The following is a 21670-nucleotide window of genomic DNA, read 5'->3' as shown; positions in this document are numbered from 1 at the left end:
CACTCACTCATGGCAGCCCGCCATTCTCGCTCTAATTTAGGCTACTCTCGTAAGGGTGTGGCGGTTAATCGCCATACCACGGTGATATGTTGCTTCTTCACCGCGGTAAGAAAAAAACTATACCGTCACGGAAAATATTACACTCTAAAAAATTCTACATTGCTGATTCATGACCAACTCTTCAACGTTTATCCATTTTGCAGGGCTTCCTTGTGACAAATTTTATTACATGATTCAAATGTCATGGCTGCTTAAACTCATCAAACTCATGACCTTCTGTTTTTTATGTAGACTCAAGCAAGACCTTTTATCATGTAAATTTTGCCTGTACATTACCCTGTATATTATAAATATTCTCTAAATCTTTCATTTTTCTGTGGAAAATACCTTCCCTCATCTCTGATGTTGCCTAACAACTAAGAACACTTGTCTGAAACAAGTTTTGTCCTGCAACATGAGTTTCATGAGTCTAAATCATGGTCACATGTTGACAACTGCTGGATCAGAGGATGTCAGAATTAATGTCAAAATCGAATCCCTGTGGAGTACGGACCTAATGTAAATGACAGCTGTTTACAAAGGGGTGTAACATGTTCACATAAAAATGCTAAGTACTGTGAATTGTTTTAACTACTGTACTGTATAACAAGCAGTGTTTAAACATCCTAATACGATTGACCACATAACTTGACACTCCCTTACCACATTGTTGTGCTGAGAACAGGACTGAGTTACTCTAAATTTTATACTTGAGAGCCACTGAATTAGATCTGCTGGATTTAGGGCACAAAGCAGGAAGAGGGTTCTGTTCTTACAGGATGAACAAAGCTAAGTAATTCATAATTCCTTTTTTCTTTTTTTGGCTCAATATACTGTTCATGTACATCATATTCACAAATGATGTACATGTGACTCACAAATTAAGATAAACGTACCTATTTTCAACCAAATGTAACTTTTTTTTTCTTCTTCCATTTTTGTGTTTTAAATCTGTTAGTCTTGAACTTGTACTGGAGCCCACCATTCCACACAATGCCAGGTATCATATCGCACGGCAAGCTACAAAACAATAAAACAAATCTTTGCCCTAAAACACGAGGTAAATGTTCACAGCAATGATGCCTTAATGAACAACAAGCAAATTATGTTTTAAATCACTGACAAATGTCTCCCTCAAGGGTACGAGGCTATCGTTTTTACCTTTGATGTGTTATAAATTGTGAGGTGACTTAATGTTTCCTTCAAAGAAATACACACACATCAATATTAAAAAAACATTGGAGAAAACAATACACTAAGCAGCCGATGGTTATAATTATCACAGCGGTCGGTCAACACACACGTCTTGTTTCATACTACCCGCTGGAAGGTAAAGACATGATCAATTTTATAAAAACTGTTAAAAAATCAACACACACCCCAAGACACTGTGTTCTTGCGTTTCCTTTGTGTTTGGTTTAGCCTAGGGCTGCGATGATAACCATATCCGGCGGTGACGTAAGACTACAGCGGAGATGATATCATCACTGCTTTTTTTCTTTTGCTGCTGAAAGTTACAGGAGAACAGATGTCTTGTGATATAAAATATAATGAAAGCAATAATCATTGTGTAGTTATCCTCATTGACTGTCTTCTATCCTATATATAGATATATATAGATAGCTATATGGGGAATTTCTTTTGTGTGTCAGATTATTATGAATAATTTCTACAGGTCCATCCATCTTCATCCGCTTATCCAGGGTCGGGTCGGTTTCTACAGGTAACGTTTAATATTACACCAAAGACTCTCTAGAACAGTCATTCCCAACTCAACTCAGCTGCCCCGCTGGAAAAACGGATACGAACCGACTGCTGACAGCCGAGTTTTACTTCTAACAAGTCAACTTTTTACCCGGGTGGAACTGGGAGGATTCTGCTTGGGACGGGAGAGAGCCAGAGAGAGAAAGTGAGAACCACTGGACACTGTCTTTCGGCTTCGGTTGCACAGAGCAGTTAGCCGCGACGCTAGCGGCTGGCTGCGGAGCTAGAGGCTGACCGGGTGTCCATCCCTAACACCAGGCTCAGGATCCGGGAGCGGCAGGCTAACTACCACCATGAGCGGCATGTTAACATCAGGCCCAGGATCCAAGGGCAGCCATCAGACACCAGGCTGGGGAATCAGGAGCAGCCAGCTAACATCAGGCCTAAGCAACTCAGTGTTCCGACTGGGATTAAAGTATCAAGATGGCCACAAAGAAATTAAAAAAGACATTGAAGAGCTAAAAACAGCCATGAACATGATGGGTGAGGAATTGGCGACCATAGCCAAACAACTGCATACTATAATTAATCTTATGAATGAAATCTCTGATCTAAAAAATTCGAATGAGGAACAGCAGCTCAAGATCAACTCTTTGGAAGCTCGTGTTTCTGACTTGGAGCAGTACACTCGGATGAATGATGTCTTGATAACTGGACTGAACATTAAGCCTCGGTCTTATGCTCATGCTCTGAAGGGGGATGTGCGAGTCGAGAGCGCAGACCATGATGATTCAACTGAGGCTCAGGTAACAGCCTTCCTTCATGACAAAAACATATCCATAAACAGACACAATATTGAGGCATATCACATTATTCCATCAAGAAACCAGAATGACAATCACATTGTCATTGTACGCTTTCCTAACAGAAAGCATAAAATTGACCTGCTCAGACAGGGCCGCAAATTAAAGGGCACAAATGTTTACATCAATGAGCATTTAACCAAAATGAATGCAGATATTGCAAGAAAGGCAAGGTTCTTGAAGAAACAAGGGAAGATTCAAGCTACCTGGTCCTCCAACTGCAAGGTGTTTGTTAAATTGAATGGCCCACCAGAGCAGGCTAAAGTTATGTGTATCAGAAGCATTGAGTAGCTCGGCTAGTTTGGAAGTACCTAATTCAAATTCCTATGAGTTGGTTCATGTAGCTTTTATATTATTTTATTTTTCCATTGTTAAAGCTTTAGCTTTTTGTTATGTCTAACAATAGGACTAGTTTTCATTTTTCTAGTTGTTCTGACAATGACCAAAGTGAGCCTGATTTTGAACAGAACATTGATCCAGAAAATAACTTTTATGTTAACATAAATAATAACTGCAGCTATTACACAGAGCAACAGTTAAATAATAATACTAAAATTGTTTACGGCATATCTATCATTCATTTTAACAGCAGAAGTCTGTATTCAAACTTCCAGAATATAAAGGAATATTTAGGACAGTTCAAGAAACCCATTAATATTTTAGCCATTTCAGAAACATGGATTAATGCCGTTAGGGGCATGGATTTTGAGTTACAGGGATATGAATTTAATTATGTGAATAGAGTAAACGGTTGTGGAGGGGAGGGGTGGCACTTTTTATTGATAAAGGGCTAATTTACAAGGTTGTTGAAAACATGACAGTAGTCATGGATGATATAATGGAGTGTATCTCAATTGAATTATGTATGAAAAAAATGAAGAATGTCATAGTAAGTTGTGTATATAGGAAACCAGGATCCAATGTTGAAATATTCACAGAAAGAGAGGAAAAATGTTTAATAAAGTAAAGCATAAAGTCAACTATACATGTGAGGATTTCAACATTGACCTACTAAATCCCAACAAATACAAATCAACGGAAGAGTTTATTGAAACACTTTATAGTTTGAGTCTTTTTCCAACAATCACAAAACCTACCAGAATAACATGCAATGGTGCCACTCTGATAGATAACATGTTTACAAACAATATGGAAATCAATTCTTTAAGTGGAATATTAATCAATGACATAATTGACCACCTACCAATCTTTGTGACTCATGACTGTAATTTTATTGGGAACATTGAGTGCAATGAGACTATATTCAAGAGATTAAGGACTGAAGAAACTATTTCTGCATTTAGAATGGAGCTAATAAAGTATAATTGGAAGGAAGTAAAGAAGGACGCTGACCCTAACAAGGCATATGAACTATTCTTAGACATATTTACAACTTTATATAATAAAAACTGTCCAAGAAAACAATACTGTAATAAAGGGAAACATTCAGAAACACCCTGGATGTCCAAAGGAATTCAAAATGCCTGTAAAAAATTATAGGAATTTCATCAAATATAGAAGGAAAGAATCTGAGTTAAAATATAAGAAATATAAAAACAAATTAACTACCATAATGAGGGTATGTAAGAAGGATTATTATAACAAATCACTAGAAAATAACAAAGATAATGTTAAAGAAACATGGAATACAATAAATACCATTATTACAAAAGGACTTAATAAAATTAATTATCCGGAAAACTTCAATGAGAATGACAAGACGAGGTCAAATATGAATGAAGTGGTTGACAGATTCAACAATTGCTTTGTTAATGTGGGTCCTAATCTGGCCAAAGACATAAATTACACAGGGACGAATTACTATGTGATGGACCATGTGGACAATAACCCATACTCATTGCTTTTGGGAACTGTAGAAGGCAGGGACATTATAGAGATTGTAAATAAATGTTATAATAAAACTTCCAAAGATTGTGATGACATTGATATGTCTCTAGTAAAAAAAGTAATAGACGGGATAGTTGACCCACTATCATATATACATAATCTATCATTTGAAACAGGAGCATTTCCTGATAAGATGAAAGTAGCTGAAGTCATCCCATTGTATAAATCTGGTGACTCACATATTTTCAATAACAATAGACCAATATCTCTGCTTTCACAATTCTCAAGAATACTTGAAAAACTATTTGTCAACAGGCTAGATAACTCCATTGATAAAAACAATTTATTAATGGACAGTCAGTATGGATTCAGATTCGGTAGATCAACGTCTATGGCACTTATTGAGTTAGTTGAAAGATTAACAAATTGTATTGAAAATAAAAACTATGCAGTGGGGATTTTCATAGATCTGAAAAAAGCTTTTGATACTGTTGATCACAAAATCCTGTTAAAAAAATTGGAAAGGTATGGCATAAGAGGTGTGGCCTTTAACTGGATAAAAAACTATATTGAAAACAGGAGTCAGTTTGTTCAAATGGGTAATCACCGGTTAGCGATTCTTAATATTTCCTGTGGTGTTCCACAGGTCAGTTTTAGGCCCTAAATTGTTTATCCTTTACTTAAATGACATTTGTAAATCATCACATGTACTAAAATGTACTATTTTTGCAGACGACACAAATATTTTTGGTTGTGGGGATAACTTGCAGCAGACGCTGGAAATGGTCACTAATTAAATGAATAAATTAAAACTCTTTAAACTTAAACAAAACTAAATTTATGATATTCGGAAATCGCACTATAAATAGAGATGTTAAAATAGTAATTGATAATGAAACAATTGAAAGAGTCTATGAAAATACATTTCTGGGTGTTGTTCTTGACCATAAACTCTGCTGGAAGCCACACATTAAATATCTGTGCATAAAGATGGCCAGGAGTATTGGTATATTGAGCAAAACTAGATAAATCTTGAACAAAAATACATTACATACTCTGTACTGTACACTTATTGTACCATATATGTTATATTGTGTGGATGTTTGGGGAATACTTACAAAAGCAACTTGAAAATAATGTGCGCATTGCAAAAAAGAGCAATTAGGATAATAAATCACATTGGGTATTATGAGCACACCAATCATCTGTTCTTTAATTCACATTGGCTGAAATTTATGGACATTGTTACATTCAAAACTGCACAATTAATGTTTTTACATACGTGCAATGTTTAATGAATGAGACGGGGGATTTCATCTAAGAGGTCATTGTATGTTCAAGCAACCTCTTGTGTGAACTAATTAATTAAGTTAAAAGCATGTGCGTTTCAGTTTGTGGGGTGACCTTATAGAATGGACTGAACAATGACATCAAACAGAGCCATAATATCATCCAGTTCAAAAATAGATTAAAGACATTATTACTTGATCAATACAGAAAAGAATAAACTGAAACATAGGATTGGAATTTGTAATTTAAAGGTATTGTTGTATATTATTGTACTGTTGTAAATTATTGTAAGACCGAAAGATTGTATACTGTATTTGCATATCTATTTTACTTTGTATAATATGATTTTGTGAAATAAGGGCCAGGACCAAATAAGCTATTTGCTTCCGCCTGCTCCTTCTCGTACTAATCCCTTTTATATTTTTATTTTGTTTTTTGTTGTTAGATTCAGATTGTTTTTGTTTCATTTTATGTTTTTTATGTCTTGCAACATTGTTGATTGTTTGAGATAAATAAAATAAATAAAAAATAAATAAATATAATACACGGTAGGAAAGGCAATGACATTTCTCCGTTCTCAGCCGAGGTGGACACATTAACGTTAATGCTGCAGTGTTTACCTACAAATGTAACGTTTGAAGTTCCACTAATTTTGGAACATTTACTGTATGGTCCAGTCGAGGGCTGCAACTAAAAATCATTTTTATTGTCAATTAATCTGTAGAATATTTTCTTAATTAATCGGTTTGTTATTCGTCTATAAATTGTGAAAAAAAATGGTGAAAAATGACAACTCAAAGATATTCAGTTTACTGTTAAAGAGGAGTGAATAAACTAGAAAATATTCACATTTAAGAAGCTGGAATCAGAGAATTTTTTTTTTTAATTACTGAAACCGAATGATTGATTATCAAAATAGTTGGTAATTAATTTGATAGTTGACAACTAATCGATTTAACTTTGCAGCTCTAGTCCAGTCACGTTACACTCATCAACCTCGTTTCCAGCAGCAGCAGCAAGGTGTTTCAGCAAACAAGCCTTGATAAGCCCACTGTACACATGCCCAGTACTAAAAATTAGCAACCAGCTTGTGTTTGTCAATTTATTTTTGTATTCTTCTGTTAAAAATGAAATAATTCAGCTTTAAAGAAGGCTTTCTGCAGCAATATTCATTTTATGGAGGATAATAGGAGGGCTTAAACTAATACTATCAAACTGAACCGAAAACAAGCCATGGGATTAATTTACCTGGAAACCGAGCAGTATGCAGAGGTACCACGGCGGCCTGTCATTGAGGGAGTAAACCAAATCTGCACGTTTGTCCACAGTCTCCCCCAGGGCCTCTGTGTGTGGCTCCCCAATGTCAACAGTCAGCTGTGGCTGTTCATCACTGTCTTTGTCCTTGAAGAGAAGCAAAGCAAAGGGAAACAAGTCATTAATTCAGCAATGTTATCTATCCATGTAACATCAAATAAAAAAAACAATATTTTCTTACGAATTCCACCCAAGCTATTTGAACACCAAACATACCTTAAACAAATCACTGTTGTTGTGAGCATACCAGGGACTCTCACAGGGCCAAAGGTTTCATAATGTTTTTTTTTTTTCCTTTGTCTTTGAAACTAAGGGTAGTTCAGAGAAATTATTTTGCCTTCACTGTAATTTGGAGCCGTTAGTTTAGCTCAGATGTGAAACATAAATAGTGACCATACGCAATGGAGTTAATGAATTAAGCGATGACGTGCGAAACATCCATGTGGGCGATATTGGAGGACAGGTGGGGTGAACAACATACCAACCCAAATTCCATCAAGATGCTGATGATGAAGGTGCTTAGAACTAAATTGCTTGGGCGCTACAGACAATTTTAATGTTTTTAAGAGAAACTTGAATGTGTTTTTTAAAAGAGGGAGTGAAGGGAAATAGTGCAACAATGTCATTAAATCACTGTCAACTTCAAAAATCCCAATATCCCTGTTATTGTGTTAAATTAAGATGTGTGGCTGTGACGAGGAAGAACTGAGTTTGGTCAACTTACTGAGAGTGGTTGGATTTGCATTCAAAGCGGTTAATAAAAACATAAAGAGAGGACGTTTTGAGATCATATAAAATGCAGTAGCCTATAGCTCCATGTGCTTCTATTTCTATTCATTGTTAAACTTAAATAGGAAAACTATTTGTAGCCACTGGGACTGCTGTAAGTGCTTACAGAGAGAAAGTGAGAGAAAGTAGATATTTCTGCATTGTATTAATTACACGGGTAGTTTGGTATGTTTGCATGCAGGTATGTGTGTGACATATTGTTTTACAGGGGGAAAAATGATAATAAATAATGAATGTTACATATTTGCATTAACTTTAATCAATTCAATGTAATGCTTGTAAGGTAATTGTTTGCAGACGGTGTTCCATGTCACATGTGAAAAACACATTCACTCTTAAAAGACACAGCTGCCAAGCACCTTGATTTAAGCTTCTATTTGTATGTGGTTGTAGCATCTTTCACCTTATTTTGGTTCACATGCACTTTTATTATAAAAGGGGAAACTGGCACGGTCTATATGTTTCTTTAAACAAATTACTCTGGCACAAAGGGGCAGGGCTGTAGTCAAGTCCACCATTGTCGAGTCCAAGACAAGTCCAAGACCAGGACTAGTCGAGACTGAGTAAAGACCAAGTCCAAAGAGGTTCAGGTCCAAAATAGTGTGAGTCCAAGCCAAGACCAAGTCCAAAATAGTTTGAGTCCAAGTCAAGACCGAGCCAAAAATTGTTTGAGTCCAAGTCAAGACCGAGTCTGCATGATATAGTCAATACCGAGACAGAAAAAAAAGAATCCTCTTTAAGACCACTTACTTACCTGTTTTTTTTGTTTATGTTAATTTATGTGACGAGAGAGACAGTATATCTTGTATTTTAAGATGATCATTTTGCTTTATTATTTGTAATAATCAGTGTAGTGCACAGTAACACACTATAGGATCAAATTAGGCCATATTATTAACTTAAAATATATAATTAAAATGTTCCCATTCTGGAACTTACTACTTGTCCTGAAGAATTCATAGTACAAAGTTCTCGCTGACATTGTCTGTGGCCAAAATGAAAATGATTGATACCTGATGATTGAGGTATATGATGCAGCCAGGCTTATACCAGGCGTCCAATCTCGATGGCTGTTCTAGATGGATTCTGAATTAAACTAATTCCCGTTTTCTGAACGAGCACGCTTCATCAATGGTTTTGTTTTGAAGCAGGAAGTTACTTTAGAACAAAAGCATATAGTGCTGGACTCGGTCAAGACCAACTAGAAAATTTGGTGAGTCCAATGGCCAAGTCAAGTCCAAGTCCAAATACCAACGAGTCCGAGACAACCAAAAAAGCTTCTTGAGTACTACAGCCCTGCATGTATTTCTGGATTCCGCAATATGAAATATAAACAGTAACTGCCACACCAGGGATATGCGCCACAGAGATCCTCTCTGCGATCTTGATTGTCGAGGTTAGCATGCTGTATGTAGCTGCTAGCACACACATGCATGCACTCCCCCATCTCAGCAGAGGTTTAGGCGTGTGTGAAAAGCAAGGTAAGCAGATTAAAGTACTTTGTGAGTATATAAAAACTAAAATAAGGTGGAGAATAATTAGAAATCAAATGGTGAAATAAGAAACACTGACTAGAAAAAAGTAAGGGTGTGCAAAAAAAATCGATGCATATTCAAATCGCAATTCAAGCTCTACCGATTCAAATTCGATTTATAGAATTCCAAAAATCGATTCATATTTAAATAAAAAAAAAACTGCAATCACATGGGAAAAGTAACTAAATTTAGATACTGTGAATCGTTTTGAATCGAGAATCATTTTTGAATCGAAAATCGATTTTGAATCGAATCGTGAGCCTAAAAATTGATATTGAATCAAATCGTGACATTTTCTGAATCGTGCACCCCTAGAAAAGAGGTAATGCATTTTTTAATAGACATACAGTATATAATGTCCATGTTTCCGTTTAAGGGCTCTAAACCTGTTGTATAGTTTACCAGGAAATACAGTGGCTGTATTCTATAATATCTCATGGTCATTGTGGAAAATCAACTTGTGCCCAACACCAACTTGTAGTTCTTCAGATAAATAAAATGGCAGCTATCAATTTCCTAAACCTTATGCAGCAGCTATCAGTAGTATGAAAAGTAAACCTTTGTTGAAGGGATGAGCGTCTGTACCCACTCAGTTGTATTTAGGTTTAACAACTGTCAGCTGTATTTTGTCCCCCGGGGGAAACTTTTTATTTTAATTTTACAATACCTGAACGAACATCGACATACAGTGCAGTAAGGGGGAGGGGAATACAAGTGGGCTAGAAGTCCAACAACAGTAATGGTGTCCAACTTTCACATTTCCACAGTGTACAAAGCACAGCAACATAACATCTAACAAATAAAAAATAAATACTGAAGACTGGACCTCTGTGCTCTTATTTATGACGCCAACAGCGCCAGAGGTTCTGTTCCCATAATTACAGCTTGAATTTTGAAAGCACCTTTCGAGGGACCCAAGGACGCTTTAAATGTGTACGGAGGGGATTTAAGGTATTTTACAGCTAAGTGTCGGCTAAATAAGATAAATTATGTGACATGTAACTCCCTCACCGTTCATGTTTTTAGAGGCAAAGTCATTATCCTTTGCTAGATTCACCTTTTATACTCTTACAAATACTGAAAAAACCTTGAAACCAGAGATCCTATGTATTTCTTCACTACTTCTACTTAAAAGGATCTTTCTCCAGGAAATACATGTTTTCTTTGCCATTCAAATCATTTGGTTAAGATGAAGAACAAGACAAATCATATACATGTGAGAAAAATGGATATCAAGTGTGGTCCTCTACTCTTCAGGTATGTACCACTGAAGGTTCTTGTTTTTTTTCCCACAATCCAAAGACAGATAGAGTAGGTCAGATGGTTAGTATGAAGGGGAATACGTCCCAATAAGAGTGACAAATGTTATACATAAATAAAACTATTTTCCAAACTCATTCGGTTTGCACATCATAGACATTTTCTCATCATTACTCTTTTAATAATGTTAAAAAAATAATGGTGTTGTGCTATTGAAAGATGTGTGGAAATGACTATCCCTATGGGACAATAAAGACTCTATCTATCTAAATGTTGTCAGATACATAGCACAAACTGAAAAAGGAATAGGACAAAGCAAAATAAGAAATAAAAACAAACAACCAACAAGCAAACAATACAAATTAAGAAATCATATGTTTTTGGAACTGCAACGTAATTCATTTCCTTTTGGCAGGGCATACAAAAGTTTATATAGAGTGTATTTGATGCCAAAATTCTATTTAGGTTTATTTGACTACATACATAGTATCGTACAGACATAAGTATTTGTTTTCAAATAATCTAGGCTGCAAGTACGAAAAATATAACAACAAAATGGTTACAGCCTAAACTGCCTATATTACAATAAGTTTTGAAATTATGAAAGCTATCTACTGTATGTAATGGAGCAATTATTTCGTCAAAAGCAGAGTACGCAGATTTCAGTCATACAGGGTTAAATGTATACAATACTTTGGTGCCACTGAACTCGGGTATCTTATAATTTTTTAGATTTCAAATAAGGAACTAAATAATATCCCTACCATTGTCATATAAAGGAAATTAATGAATTTGATGTTTTTTGTGCTGTAATGACTTGTTTTCCCGTCTGTTCCCATTTTCTCCTTACCTATTTTCAAATCTGTAGCTACTTTTAAAACTTTGTTATTTCTCGGTCATTGGCAGGAAGTTGTCTATGTCCCTGTGATGCATAGGCATCCTGTTCTGTCCAGGGTTTTATAGTATTTTCTTTGGCATCCTTTGGGAAAAAATGATAGCTAATAATGGCAGATGTGAGCGTGACTTGTACGAAGACGGAGGGATTCTGCCACCTGATACATGTACGACCAGGGGCGGTCTTTAAAGACAAAGAGGTCAACTCCCTCTTAAAAAAGCCACATTGGAAAGATCAACTTCCTGTGGGATTTTACACACACCATTGAGGATGTGATTGAAGTGTAAGTATGCCTGGTTTGCTCGTTACCATGTAATTGGTACCATAAACTTCCGAAACATATATTTTCTATGCGGAAACAGTAGGTTATGGGACGCCCAATGTGACACATGAGCTGTATTTAAATGCAAAGAGGTCAGTCCCATTTTAACACAGTCCACATTAGATAGATCCATTTCCAAAGGGTTTGTACATCCCAAATCATAATGAGGGAATTAATAATTTTACTTTTTTATTATTCATTCATAGAAGAAGATAACGTGCATCATGGCTTTAATTTTGACCAACTTCTGATTTTCGAAAATAGCTTGGGAACTATGGGAAAGGTTGAACTTCTCTCTGTAATGTGGACGACATAACTAAACCCCTCACCCCAAACTCAATTCGAACCCTCAATGAAACAACATAAAGAAACTGATTGGTTACGTTTCTGTCCTGTGTACTATTTATTATTAATTATTAAGTCTACATGTTAACACCAAATATATCACATCAATATTTGAGTATGAAACCTCAAAATAGTTTTTAAAACCTAGCACCAGTAACATAAAGGGTTAAAAACCCCATAAACTACTTTTAACAATGAAAACAATGTTGATATTCTAACACCAGAAACCACAGGTAAAATGTTCCCCTATAATAGATGTTTAATATATTATATTCATTCTTCTCACTGTATGTCTCAAATATTACAGACTAGAGCCAGCACACAAGAAAAAATCCAGACACCAGTGAATCTAAGGATATTCCACACCAAGGTCCCAAGACAAGGAACAAAACCACATACTGCAGCAATCGCTCTGAAAGCTGCGGTTTCTCAGAGGGTGAGCCCGACAAAGTTCTCAGCAGGTAGTGTACAGAGACGCTTGCTTCAGTGATTACATGGCCATTTGCTTCCATCTAGTGGTTTTCCAACTGCATTCCAGTAACCACATTTGTCACATGTCATCTCCCCTCTCTCTCGCTTTCCTCGTGTCCTGTCATATCTCTACTGTGCTATATCAACTTAAAAAGGCAAAAATGCCCAAAAATACTTAAAATAAAGAACTATCTGCATGGCAACACCATTAGGGAGGGAAATGTGTTTTTCTGTGTTTGTGTGTGTGTGTGTGTGTGTGTGTGTGTGTGTGTGTGTGTGTGTGTGTGTGTGTGTGAGTGAGTGAGTGAGTGAGTGAGTGAGTGAGTGAGTGAGTGAGTGAGAGAGAAAGAGAGAGAGAGATTTGGGTGAACTAAAAAGTAGCATTGTTAACATGAAAAATACAGAAAATTCATGTAAAAGCTTTGTATTCAAAATCACACTCAAGTAATAGAACACAGGTATTAGCAGTAAAAACGTAAATCAATATCAAAACTAAATTCTTTCTGTGAAGAACTAACAGTTTAAAAGTGTATTGTAATGGTCCAGATGGAGATCTGACTATTTCAATATACTTCTCTGGTTTATACTCTAGGTGGCTATGGTGGATGGTCAGTGTGAAGAGTGCAGGACTATGCCAACAGGGACCGGGCTTCCCATCCCGAGTCCCGTCGGTGGTTAGGTTTAGGTAACAGGACTTTGGTTACGAGTTATGGAAGGATTGTAGTTGCAGTAAACTTTTGCTTAAGGTCACAATTGACCTTTTTAATATAAAGCCAAGACCACAATAGATGTCAAGATCACAATAGCCCTAACTAACCCTAACACACAATAACCCTAACCCCCAATCTTTCCCTAAACTTAACCTTGGTTATGTGACTGCCTAAACATAACTATAAAATGTTAATAATGCTACAAGTAGATATAAACATTATGATCAAAAAGCACCAATCACCAATCACAACACTCTAAAATGAAGCAAAATTAAAGTCATTCAAAAAAGCCCTAAAGTGGAGAACTAGTACCTGAATAGATAGAAACTGATGCCGCTTAACATGTGGTTAATCATCACTGATGCTGGCCAGTGTGATTATTTAGTGCACAGCATCATGTGCAGAGATGTGTGCCTTCCACGTCACAGCTGTGACTAAATAAATTGAGTGTGGGAAGATTAGTTTGCTGGCTGCATGGATGATTTTCAAGAGACCCTTTTAGTCAATGATTGTAAAGCATACTGAAGAATACTAAAGAACTGGTTCAATGACGCTGTGATGCAGCAGGAAGACAAGTGTTTTAGTTTACGGATGACTGATTGTCAGAGGCCAGAGGCCGTGGTTACACTTGTCTTTTCAATGTGACTTTTGTGATCACCTGTGCTGGTCGGAACTCAGCTGTCTCAAGTGTGTGTCACTTGAGGCAAGGAATATACAGTCCCTCCAGGATTTCGCGGCCTTTTTTTGAGATTGTTGCGGCCCATAATGCCTGATTTCGCGGGAGCTTTTGTAAAAAATTGCGATGTGTTTTGTATTTTTGTTGCAATGAAGTTGCGAGAGACAGTGAAAGTTGCACAAAAAAAGTCGCGATTTTGTTTTTTTGTATAGTTCTTTAAAAATAAAAAGGAAACTTATTTTGGGGAGAATAAAACTACTCTGGGCTGAGTTTTCCTAGTATCCTTATCAAAAAGGCTCAGGATGCTGCAAATATTGGTATAATATAAAAATGGCTGGTGGATTTAAGACAAAAAATAATAATTTATTGAATAAATCAAATTTGAACATATGTGTCAGTGGCTTGTTGATCTTTACATTGTTAGTTAATTTCCTATCCTGGGCTGGGACACACATTCATACGGTTTGATAAAGTACTTATTGAACTTTAACTTATCATTGTACTTACGATAAAGAGCGTAGCTGTCCTCAATTTAGGTCATCCTGTACATCTCATCTCCGTTTTTTCCTGCATCCACCATGTGTGTTTGTGTGTGTGTGTGTGTGTGTGTGTGTGTGTGTGTGTGTGTGTGTGTGTGTGTGTGTGTGTGTGTGTGTGTGTGAGTGCATCAGTCGCGGGGGGAACGGAGCAGCAGCCCCGCCCGCTGCAGAGAGCCAATAGGATTGAAACAGCAGCAGCTTTCAGTGTCTTTAGAGTAAAAAACGTTACAGTGTACATTGATGTTAAAATGTATACAGGTTGGCAGGACGGTCTGAAATGTTTTGCACGGTCTTTCGTTGTACGTTTTGTTGGTAAATGTGCGATGTTCGAGTCACACATGTCTCGTCTTCACATCAGACAGAAGGAAATTAATTTGGTGACGTACGTGTGTACGTCAACCCGTTCTCACTCCCGCTTGGTCAGTGGCTCTCAGAGTCACATACTGATACAAACTCCTGGGTCTGCTGTTATTGGTCAAAGTTGCGGAAAAGTTGCAGTGACTGGTAAAAATTGCGAGTCGCACAAAATTCATGGGGATTGGTTGACTTTGCGTGAATTGTTCATTGTCATATATAAAATGGACCTACAGATCCCGTTGCTCTGGACGGAGACCAATGAAGGATATTAGAAGCACTTTCCCGATGATGGCTGAGCGTTACTGCACAGCCTCCAACTGAGCTCGAAGACGTAGATGTGACGTGAGCAACCTGTCTGAAAGTTGTAATTCTTCTGGTAGCTGTGCCAAGAGAAATCTCAATCATTCCGAATCTTGCAGAGACGGAGAGCGTAGGTATATGTAAAGAGATAACATAGGCACAGGCTAATGATTGCTAACTAAAATGCTAGTCAACATTAGTAATTAAACTTAAACAGATAATGTGAGTCGAAACTGCCTGCAAGCTTCTCCTGTACTTTACGGTAATTTCTCTACTGTGCAACAGTAAGTCGCGTGGTTATGACAGAATCGTTAGCCTATTTTTACAAAAACGCCTGCTACCGAGCCATAAAGTGAGGTACAAGGTAATGGATTTATACATTGATATGTTTCTTTAGAAATAAACAAAATGGACAAATAGACTCTTTAAACGCTTCAGATGTTGTCAGTTGTTGCCTGGAGGGACTGAATATAGGGGAAACACTGGTCACAGCATTAACTATAAAGTTCTGGTAGAATAAAATAATTTTGCAAAGCAACACAGCAATGTCATCTGCATATTTAATTACAAAAAAGGGAAAAGTGGGAACTATACCTAGTTATTTCCAAGGGGGGACAGTAGTTTTTCCATATGAAACTGAATTTTAAAGTTTTGAAAAATGCTCTACATCTTACCTAACTTCAACTAAAGGCTTAATACCTGTTTGAGGAGACAAGTCAAGCAAACAAAAAAAGCTGTTATTTCTGTGACCCTCTCTCTCTCTCTGTGCGACTGGCAGACAAGCAGGTGACTGAGTTTGTTTGATTTCCACACTCTATTACAAACATCCATGCAACAAACGTACATACAGTACTTGCCATATTCAATAACACCAACTACTATCCACTCTAAGACATGTTCTTGCCTTGTTTTAAATACTTCTACTTGTTTGCCATTACTTTGAGTTTTTTGGGGGTGACAACATTTTGTAAGCATAATGGCTAATGTTTACTTCCCTGTCCATAAATGCATTGCTTTCTTTTAATTAATTTTGTTTACAACAAAATACTGTATACCACTATAGCTACTACTTCTAGCACAGTTTTGTATAAACATGTAAAATGTTTGCCAGTTGTGTTACTTACATCCAAAATAATTTACAATGAGTAAAAACAATCGCCAGTGAGGAGATCATGGGTCAGAGTTTTTGTACCATGGCAGTGTTCCAATATCCAGAGGCTACTAAAGTCCACTAAAAAATGAATGAGAGATGTGAGTTTTTGCTTTGTTTCACGTGAAGCCAGCCTTTGTTTTTGGAGTTTAGCTTCTATCCTGTGTTGATACCTGAAACCCTAAATTGTCTTTCACTGAACTCAAAGCTGCACTGACAAACAAAAGCTCACTTGTACTAATGGCAAGAAAAATGCCTTAAACACATTTGCTTTCCTATTCCATTGCTTTGCACTGGTGAGTCCTAACTGTAGCCTTGGTAGAAAAGACATTCTGTACCAGGTGTACTGTGTATGAAAGTGTGTACAATCCAGAATTACAATCCAGGCATAATCAGTATATGACTTTTCAGTGTTTCCCACACATAGAGTAATGTGTGGTGGTGCGCCACACTATCAACACCGGCCGCTGCACATTGCGTTTCGTTATTACATTTCTTTTTAAAACATGTTCAGCTGCATTTCCTTTCCCTGCTTTTCTCCGTCTCTCTGTCACCTGTGTCTCGCTCACACACACACACACACACACACACACACACACACACACACACACACACACACACACACACACACACACACAAACACACAAACACAAACACACAAACACATAAAACACACACACAGCTCCTCCCACCGTGCACACAGCGTCTGTCTCCATAAAGGTGAGAAGACGCCAGGCGAAATTTACAAGTTCACAAAAGGTTGGTATCTATCTTGTGAAAACCTTTACACAATCACACATTAAAAAGTGCTATAAAAATATTTTATATTCTGAATGCAATGTTGCCAGTGTGATAATGTTGGAGTCCCGACCCGACTCTTAGCAAACAAGCGATTGTGCCTGCTTTAGAAAGTTAACTAGTTGCACGTTTGCAGTAAAATGCAGTTGGGTTGTTGAGGTCAACCCCACCCCCTCATTAAAACCTTAAGTAATAACATTATCAAATGAAAGCATCCAATAAAAACAGGATTATTGCATTCGCTGAAATTATATACTTATCTGCTTCCAGTTTATTATGGTTTGAATCAATTATCCACTATCATTATTTCTCACATGCTATATGTTTTTAGCTCTTAACAGAAATGCAGAAAATCTTAAAAATCCACTAAATATGGTATTTAGCACATACACACTTTCTGTATCTAAGATATATTAATATATGGCACTAGGGTTTCTATTCTATGAAACTCTCCCATGGGTGTCCTTTGTTGTGGTTGTTTCCATGGTGCTGAACTGACCCGGAAGTACATCGACTTTTTTCCCCCCTCAACCTGAAAAGGTTTGCGAGAAAGTGCAAACGTTTCTCAGGAGACAGCAAAAGTATTTATCTTCCTTTCACCCATATTTTTTTCTTTAAGTGTGACTACAACTGATTAAAAAGAACGAAAAAAAAGTAGGGCCTAAAGTTCGAAAGAGGTCCTTGTGAAATATATCTACGTGCTCAAAGCCTAAAATGTAATGAAAACTTAATCTGGATGCCAAAGTCAGCAATCTCGATTGATTGATTTATTAAATGTATAAATCCTAGTTTAACATCTCTGAAATCGTTGTATGGTAAAAGTCTCTCGTTGGGCTTTTGTATAGTGTCAGGTAGTATAATTAAGCATAATAATAAATGAGGCCTTGTTTCTTGCTTGTATTATTTTGCAGATGTTGACTACTGACATGTTCACCCATCTGCAGTTGAAGCTGTGCTGTTTGTTTGGTGTTCCCATTTTTCTAAATTCTTCAGTAAATTGGGATTGGGAGAAAAAAAGGGGAAACATCAATGCTGGGCTCAGCTGTGTACACTTGCACACCCTATGCAGCCAGACCTTGCAACCTCACAAACAAACAACCATTCCCGCTTCAATATGCGTTTCTGTTTCTTTCTGACATTTAATTAAAGAGCATTTCTAGTTTAAACTCAGAGCTTTTTGATCCGTCTCAACTACACTCAAGACTGATATTTGCCACATTCTTTGAAACCATGCAATTGATTTCACTGCACAAGTATCCCGTCTTTTGTGGAACACATTCACACTTTAGTCATTTCACATTCCACAGTGGCTTACATTTAGCTCTTACTGCTGCAATGTGAGAAAATAGTACTGTACTTCTCCTTCTCTTGGTCTGTAAGTAAAAACTAAATAATAAATATGTGTATTCATAAGAAAAAGATTAGTACGTGACTTGGTTTTATCTCAAACCCTCACTCTGTGTTTAATTTTGTGGCTGTCTCAAAACTAAACTGAAGAGAGAATTAATATGACACTACACTTACCCCAAATGCATGGTTGACTGTCCCCAGGTCCTTGAGTCCCAGCTCAATTTTCTCCTCTGTACTGAGACGCATTCTGATAAAATGAGGCAAGGAGGCGTATAGTTGTTTCTGGTCTGAAGTGGACTCCACACAGATCAACGAACACACACGGTGGGAGTAAAACTCTGACTGATCGCAGACCTAATAGGACAACATCAACGACCGCCTCATGTCACCAGGGAAACCGGGTATCACAGTGAGAAAGAGAGTGGCTCAGTTACTTTGTAATCTCTTCTACGGTGCTGAAACATTTCTGGTCTGCTGCTAAGCTAATATAGGCTTTACTGTAGTTACTCTGACTTACAGTCATGCGCCTGCTGCTGTGATGATGGATCCTATGAGAGGGGACAAGCACGTTTGTCACATGAATCTTTAGTTTGTCATACTCATTAAGAAGTTCTTCTTTTATCAAAAGTTTGTAGTTCACACATTTTGTGACTTAAGAGTCATTGAGTTTCAGTAGATCAACCTCTGTTGTTTGATTTAAACGTCCCTTTTTTCCAGGTACTCAGTATCAAGCAACGCTTTATTGAACTGACAGAATTTGGAACACTGTTTGGCGGGTGACAAAGACGTTCACGTAATAATGTAAACAAGCCAAGTTAGCCCTCTGAGCTAATGCATGCTGACCAAGGTTATTATAGTTTTGCATTTGTCATTAGTTTTTATTTTTATTTCGTTTTGAGTTTTTGTTTTCAAATTCAGTTTAGTTTTCATTAGTTTTAGTCTTAGTTTGTCTTTTTTGTAATATGGGTTATTTGTCGGGGGATTCAAAAAGGTCAGAAAAAGTATTGTGTTATAATAACTCAACAAAAACATCATACAATTTTAGAAATATGTATTCACAATGTATTTAACAATAACACCAGTACATAAAATGTAGCCTACATATAGTCATAAATATGTAAACAGTCTACACAAGACGCCACAGTAAATGCAAAATGTGTAAGTGACGTAGCCTAGAAATCTAGACGCACCCTAGCAACAGCAAATGTAATTTGCAGCTAGGATCAGTCTAGCAACTCTCCGTTGGCTTGCGAGCTGGAAAAAACAAATTCTGGTCAGGCCAATCACATCGTGTGTAGAGTCGGTGGGCGGGCTTAACATAAGGACGGCAGAGTTGCGACGGTTCCCTGCTACTTGAAAACAAAGAAGATGGCTGCTGCTGCTGGCGAAAAGCTGTGTTTCGAATCGGTTTTGGCCGCAACTCTGGAAGACTTGGAGTTAAGCACTGAAGTCATTCTTAAAAAAGGAAGATATGTTCGGAGTTTTGCCGACCGGAAAGTTTAATCTATCAACTAGCGTTGCTCTGGTTGGCTATTGCGTGCAGAGGGAATTTGAAAGACAATCGTTTATCCCGCCCCTCAGATTGAGCCCTGCCAATGGTGAGTTCCCAGACCCAACAGCTTGATGTGGGTCTGGCTTGTCAGGCTATAAGTGACGTGTTCCAGGAAAGAAACCTAAATAGCCAACAGACTAAAGAAGACATACATGAACAGGTGTTTTGAACTTTGGTTCGAGAAAAGTGGCGAACTTTTTGAAGTCAATCGACTCACACAGTTGTGTAGACATCCCAGTATCAATCCACATATTAACCCACGCTTCCTCCCGCTTTTGGTGTTCCGGCGTATTTACTAACCAGCAGCTATCGGGTCACCAGTGAAAGCCTTCCTGTAGTGTTTTCTGTCCTGTTGTTGTCTCTGTCATGCTGCCTGGCCCTGTATCCATACATTCTTGCCCGTAACGTTACCGGGGTTAGCTTCTTTTTGTTTCGGGGAAAGGGGCCTTTGCGTTCTTCTTTACCTTGTTAAGGTAAGCTAGGTTAGCCTCCTAGCTTGTGTGCGCTTCTCAAATGTACTTTCAAATTCGTGGGATTTTTCCCTGTAATAAATTGTCCACATATTTTACCACCTTCCACTGCAAGGCACTTGCTTTTTATTTTATAATAATCACATAGGACTGCCGCTTTTTTCCGACTTTCAGTACCACCATGATGCCAGGCGAGTGGCACGGACATGTTGTGTTCAATTTGACATGGAATGTCAGAATTTCTGGGTTCCCAGTCGGAAACTGTCTACGGGAAATGTCATGGTCAGAAAGATATAACGTTATTTGCTCTATGAAAGACATCGACAAAGACAAAAACTAAGTACATTTACTCGATAATTTTATTTTATTTTAGTTAGTTTTGCAAACAGACATTACAGTTTTAGTTTAGTTATCGTTTTTTTGTGATGACTCGTTTTTATTTTTATTTCAGTTAACGACAATGTTTTTTCCCATTTAGTTTTCGTTATTTCGTTCGTTTTCGTTAACGATTATAACCTTGGTGCTGACTACTGTAGCCAAGGTTAATAAAATAAAAAGACAGGGCTCTGTAATCTTAACCAGCGTGAACCAAGATGGCCAACACACTTGCACGGCAGCGCATAACGCTACAGCTTTACATTTTCTGTTTTTACCACATTTTATGTTTTATCACTGAGAGCATTACACTATAAGACAAATCAATAAAATATCTTACACTATGCTAACAACATATTTTGCAGACACTAGATACATTAAAAAAAGCCAGAGACTATATTGCATTAAGTGGCTTTGAGCTGTAAGTTCACCACTTCTAAGCAGAAGATAACGTCATCCCCGAGCCTGAGCGCTGACTGACAAAAACAAAATGACTTCCTGACTTGAAGAATTGACTGAGGATTTGAATATTTCACTTTGAGGGGGCAGCCCTAGTAGGATCTTCTATTGTATCTTCACTTACTACTAGTATTTTTGGTTATTTACTCATTATTCTCATATATCTCATATAACTTTAAAAAAACTTATTTTTTGTGTTTTTAAATGTCTTTAATTTGTTGTTGTGCTCTGTTCTCAAACTTGTCTCCTTGAAATTACA

At 37.2% G+C, this 21670-nt stretch overlaps 1 protein-coding gene across 1 annotated transcript in view; it reads right to left on the bottom strand.

Moving 5' to 3' along the window:
* The window catches only part of LOC144521873 (solute carrier family 23 member 2), a 57056-nt gene extending 38183 nt beyond the window's left edge, over positions 1-18873 (bottom strand). Inside the window, exons 1-2 of the mRNA XM_078256512.1 lie at positions 18730-18873; positions 6993-7145 (exon numbers count right to left, since the gene is read on the bottom strand). Coding sequence (XP_078112638.1) covers positions 6993-7145; positions 18730-18801 — 225 coding nt within the window. The 5' untranslated portion in view covers positions 18802-18873. The remainder of the gene's footprint in view (positions 1-6992; positions 7146-18729) is intronic.
* Between the last annotated feature and the right edge of the window lie 2797 nt (positions 18874-21670).

Source organism: Sander vitreus, chromosome 8, assembly GCF_031162955.1.
Source record: "Sander vitreus isolate 19-12246 chromosome 8, sanVit1, whole genome shotgun sequence".
Lineage (NCBI taxonomy): Eukaryota > Metazoa > Chordata > Actinopteri > Perciformes > Percidae > Sander > Sander vitreus.
The sequence above is the reverse complement of the archived record's forward strand: the minus strand, read 5'-3'. Positions and strand labels throughout refer to the sequence as shown.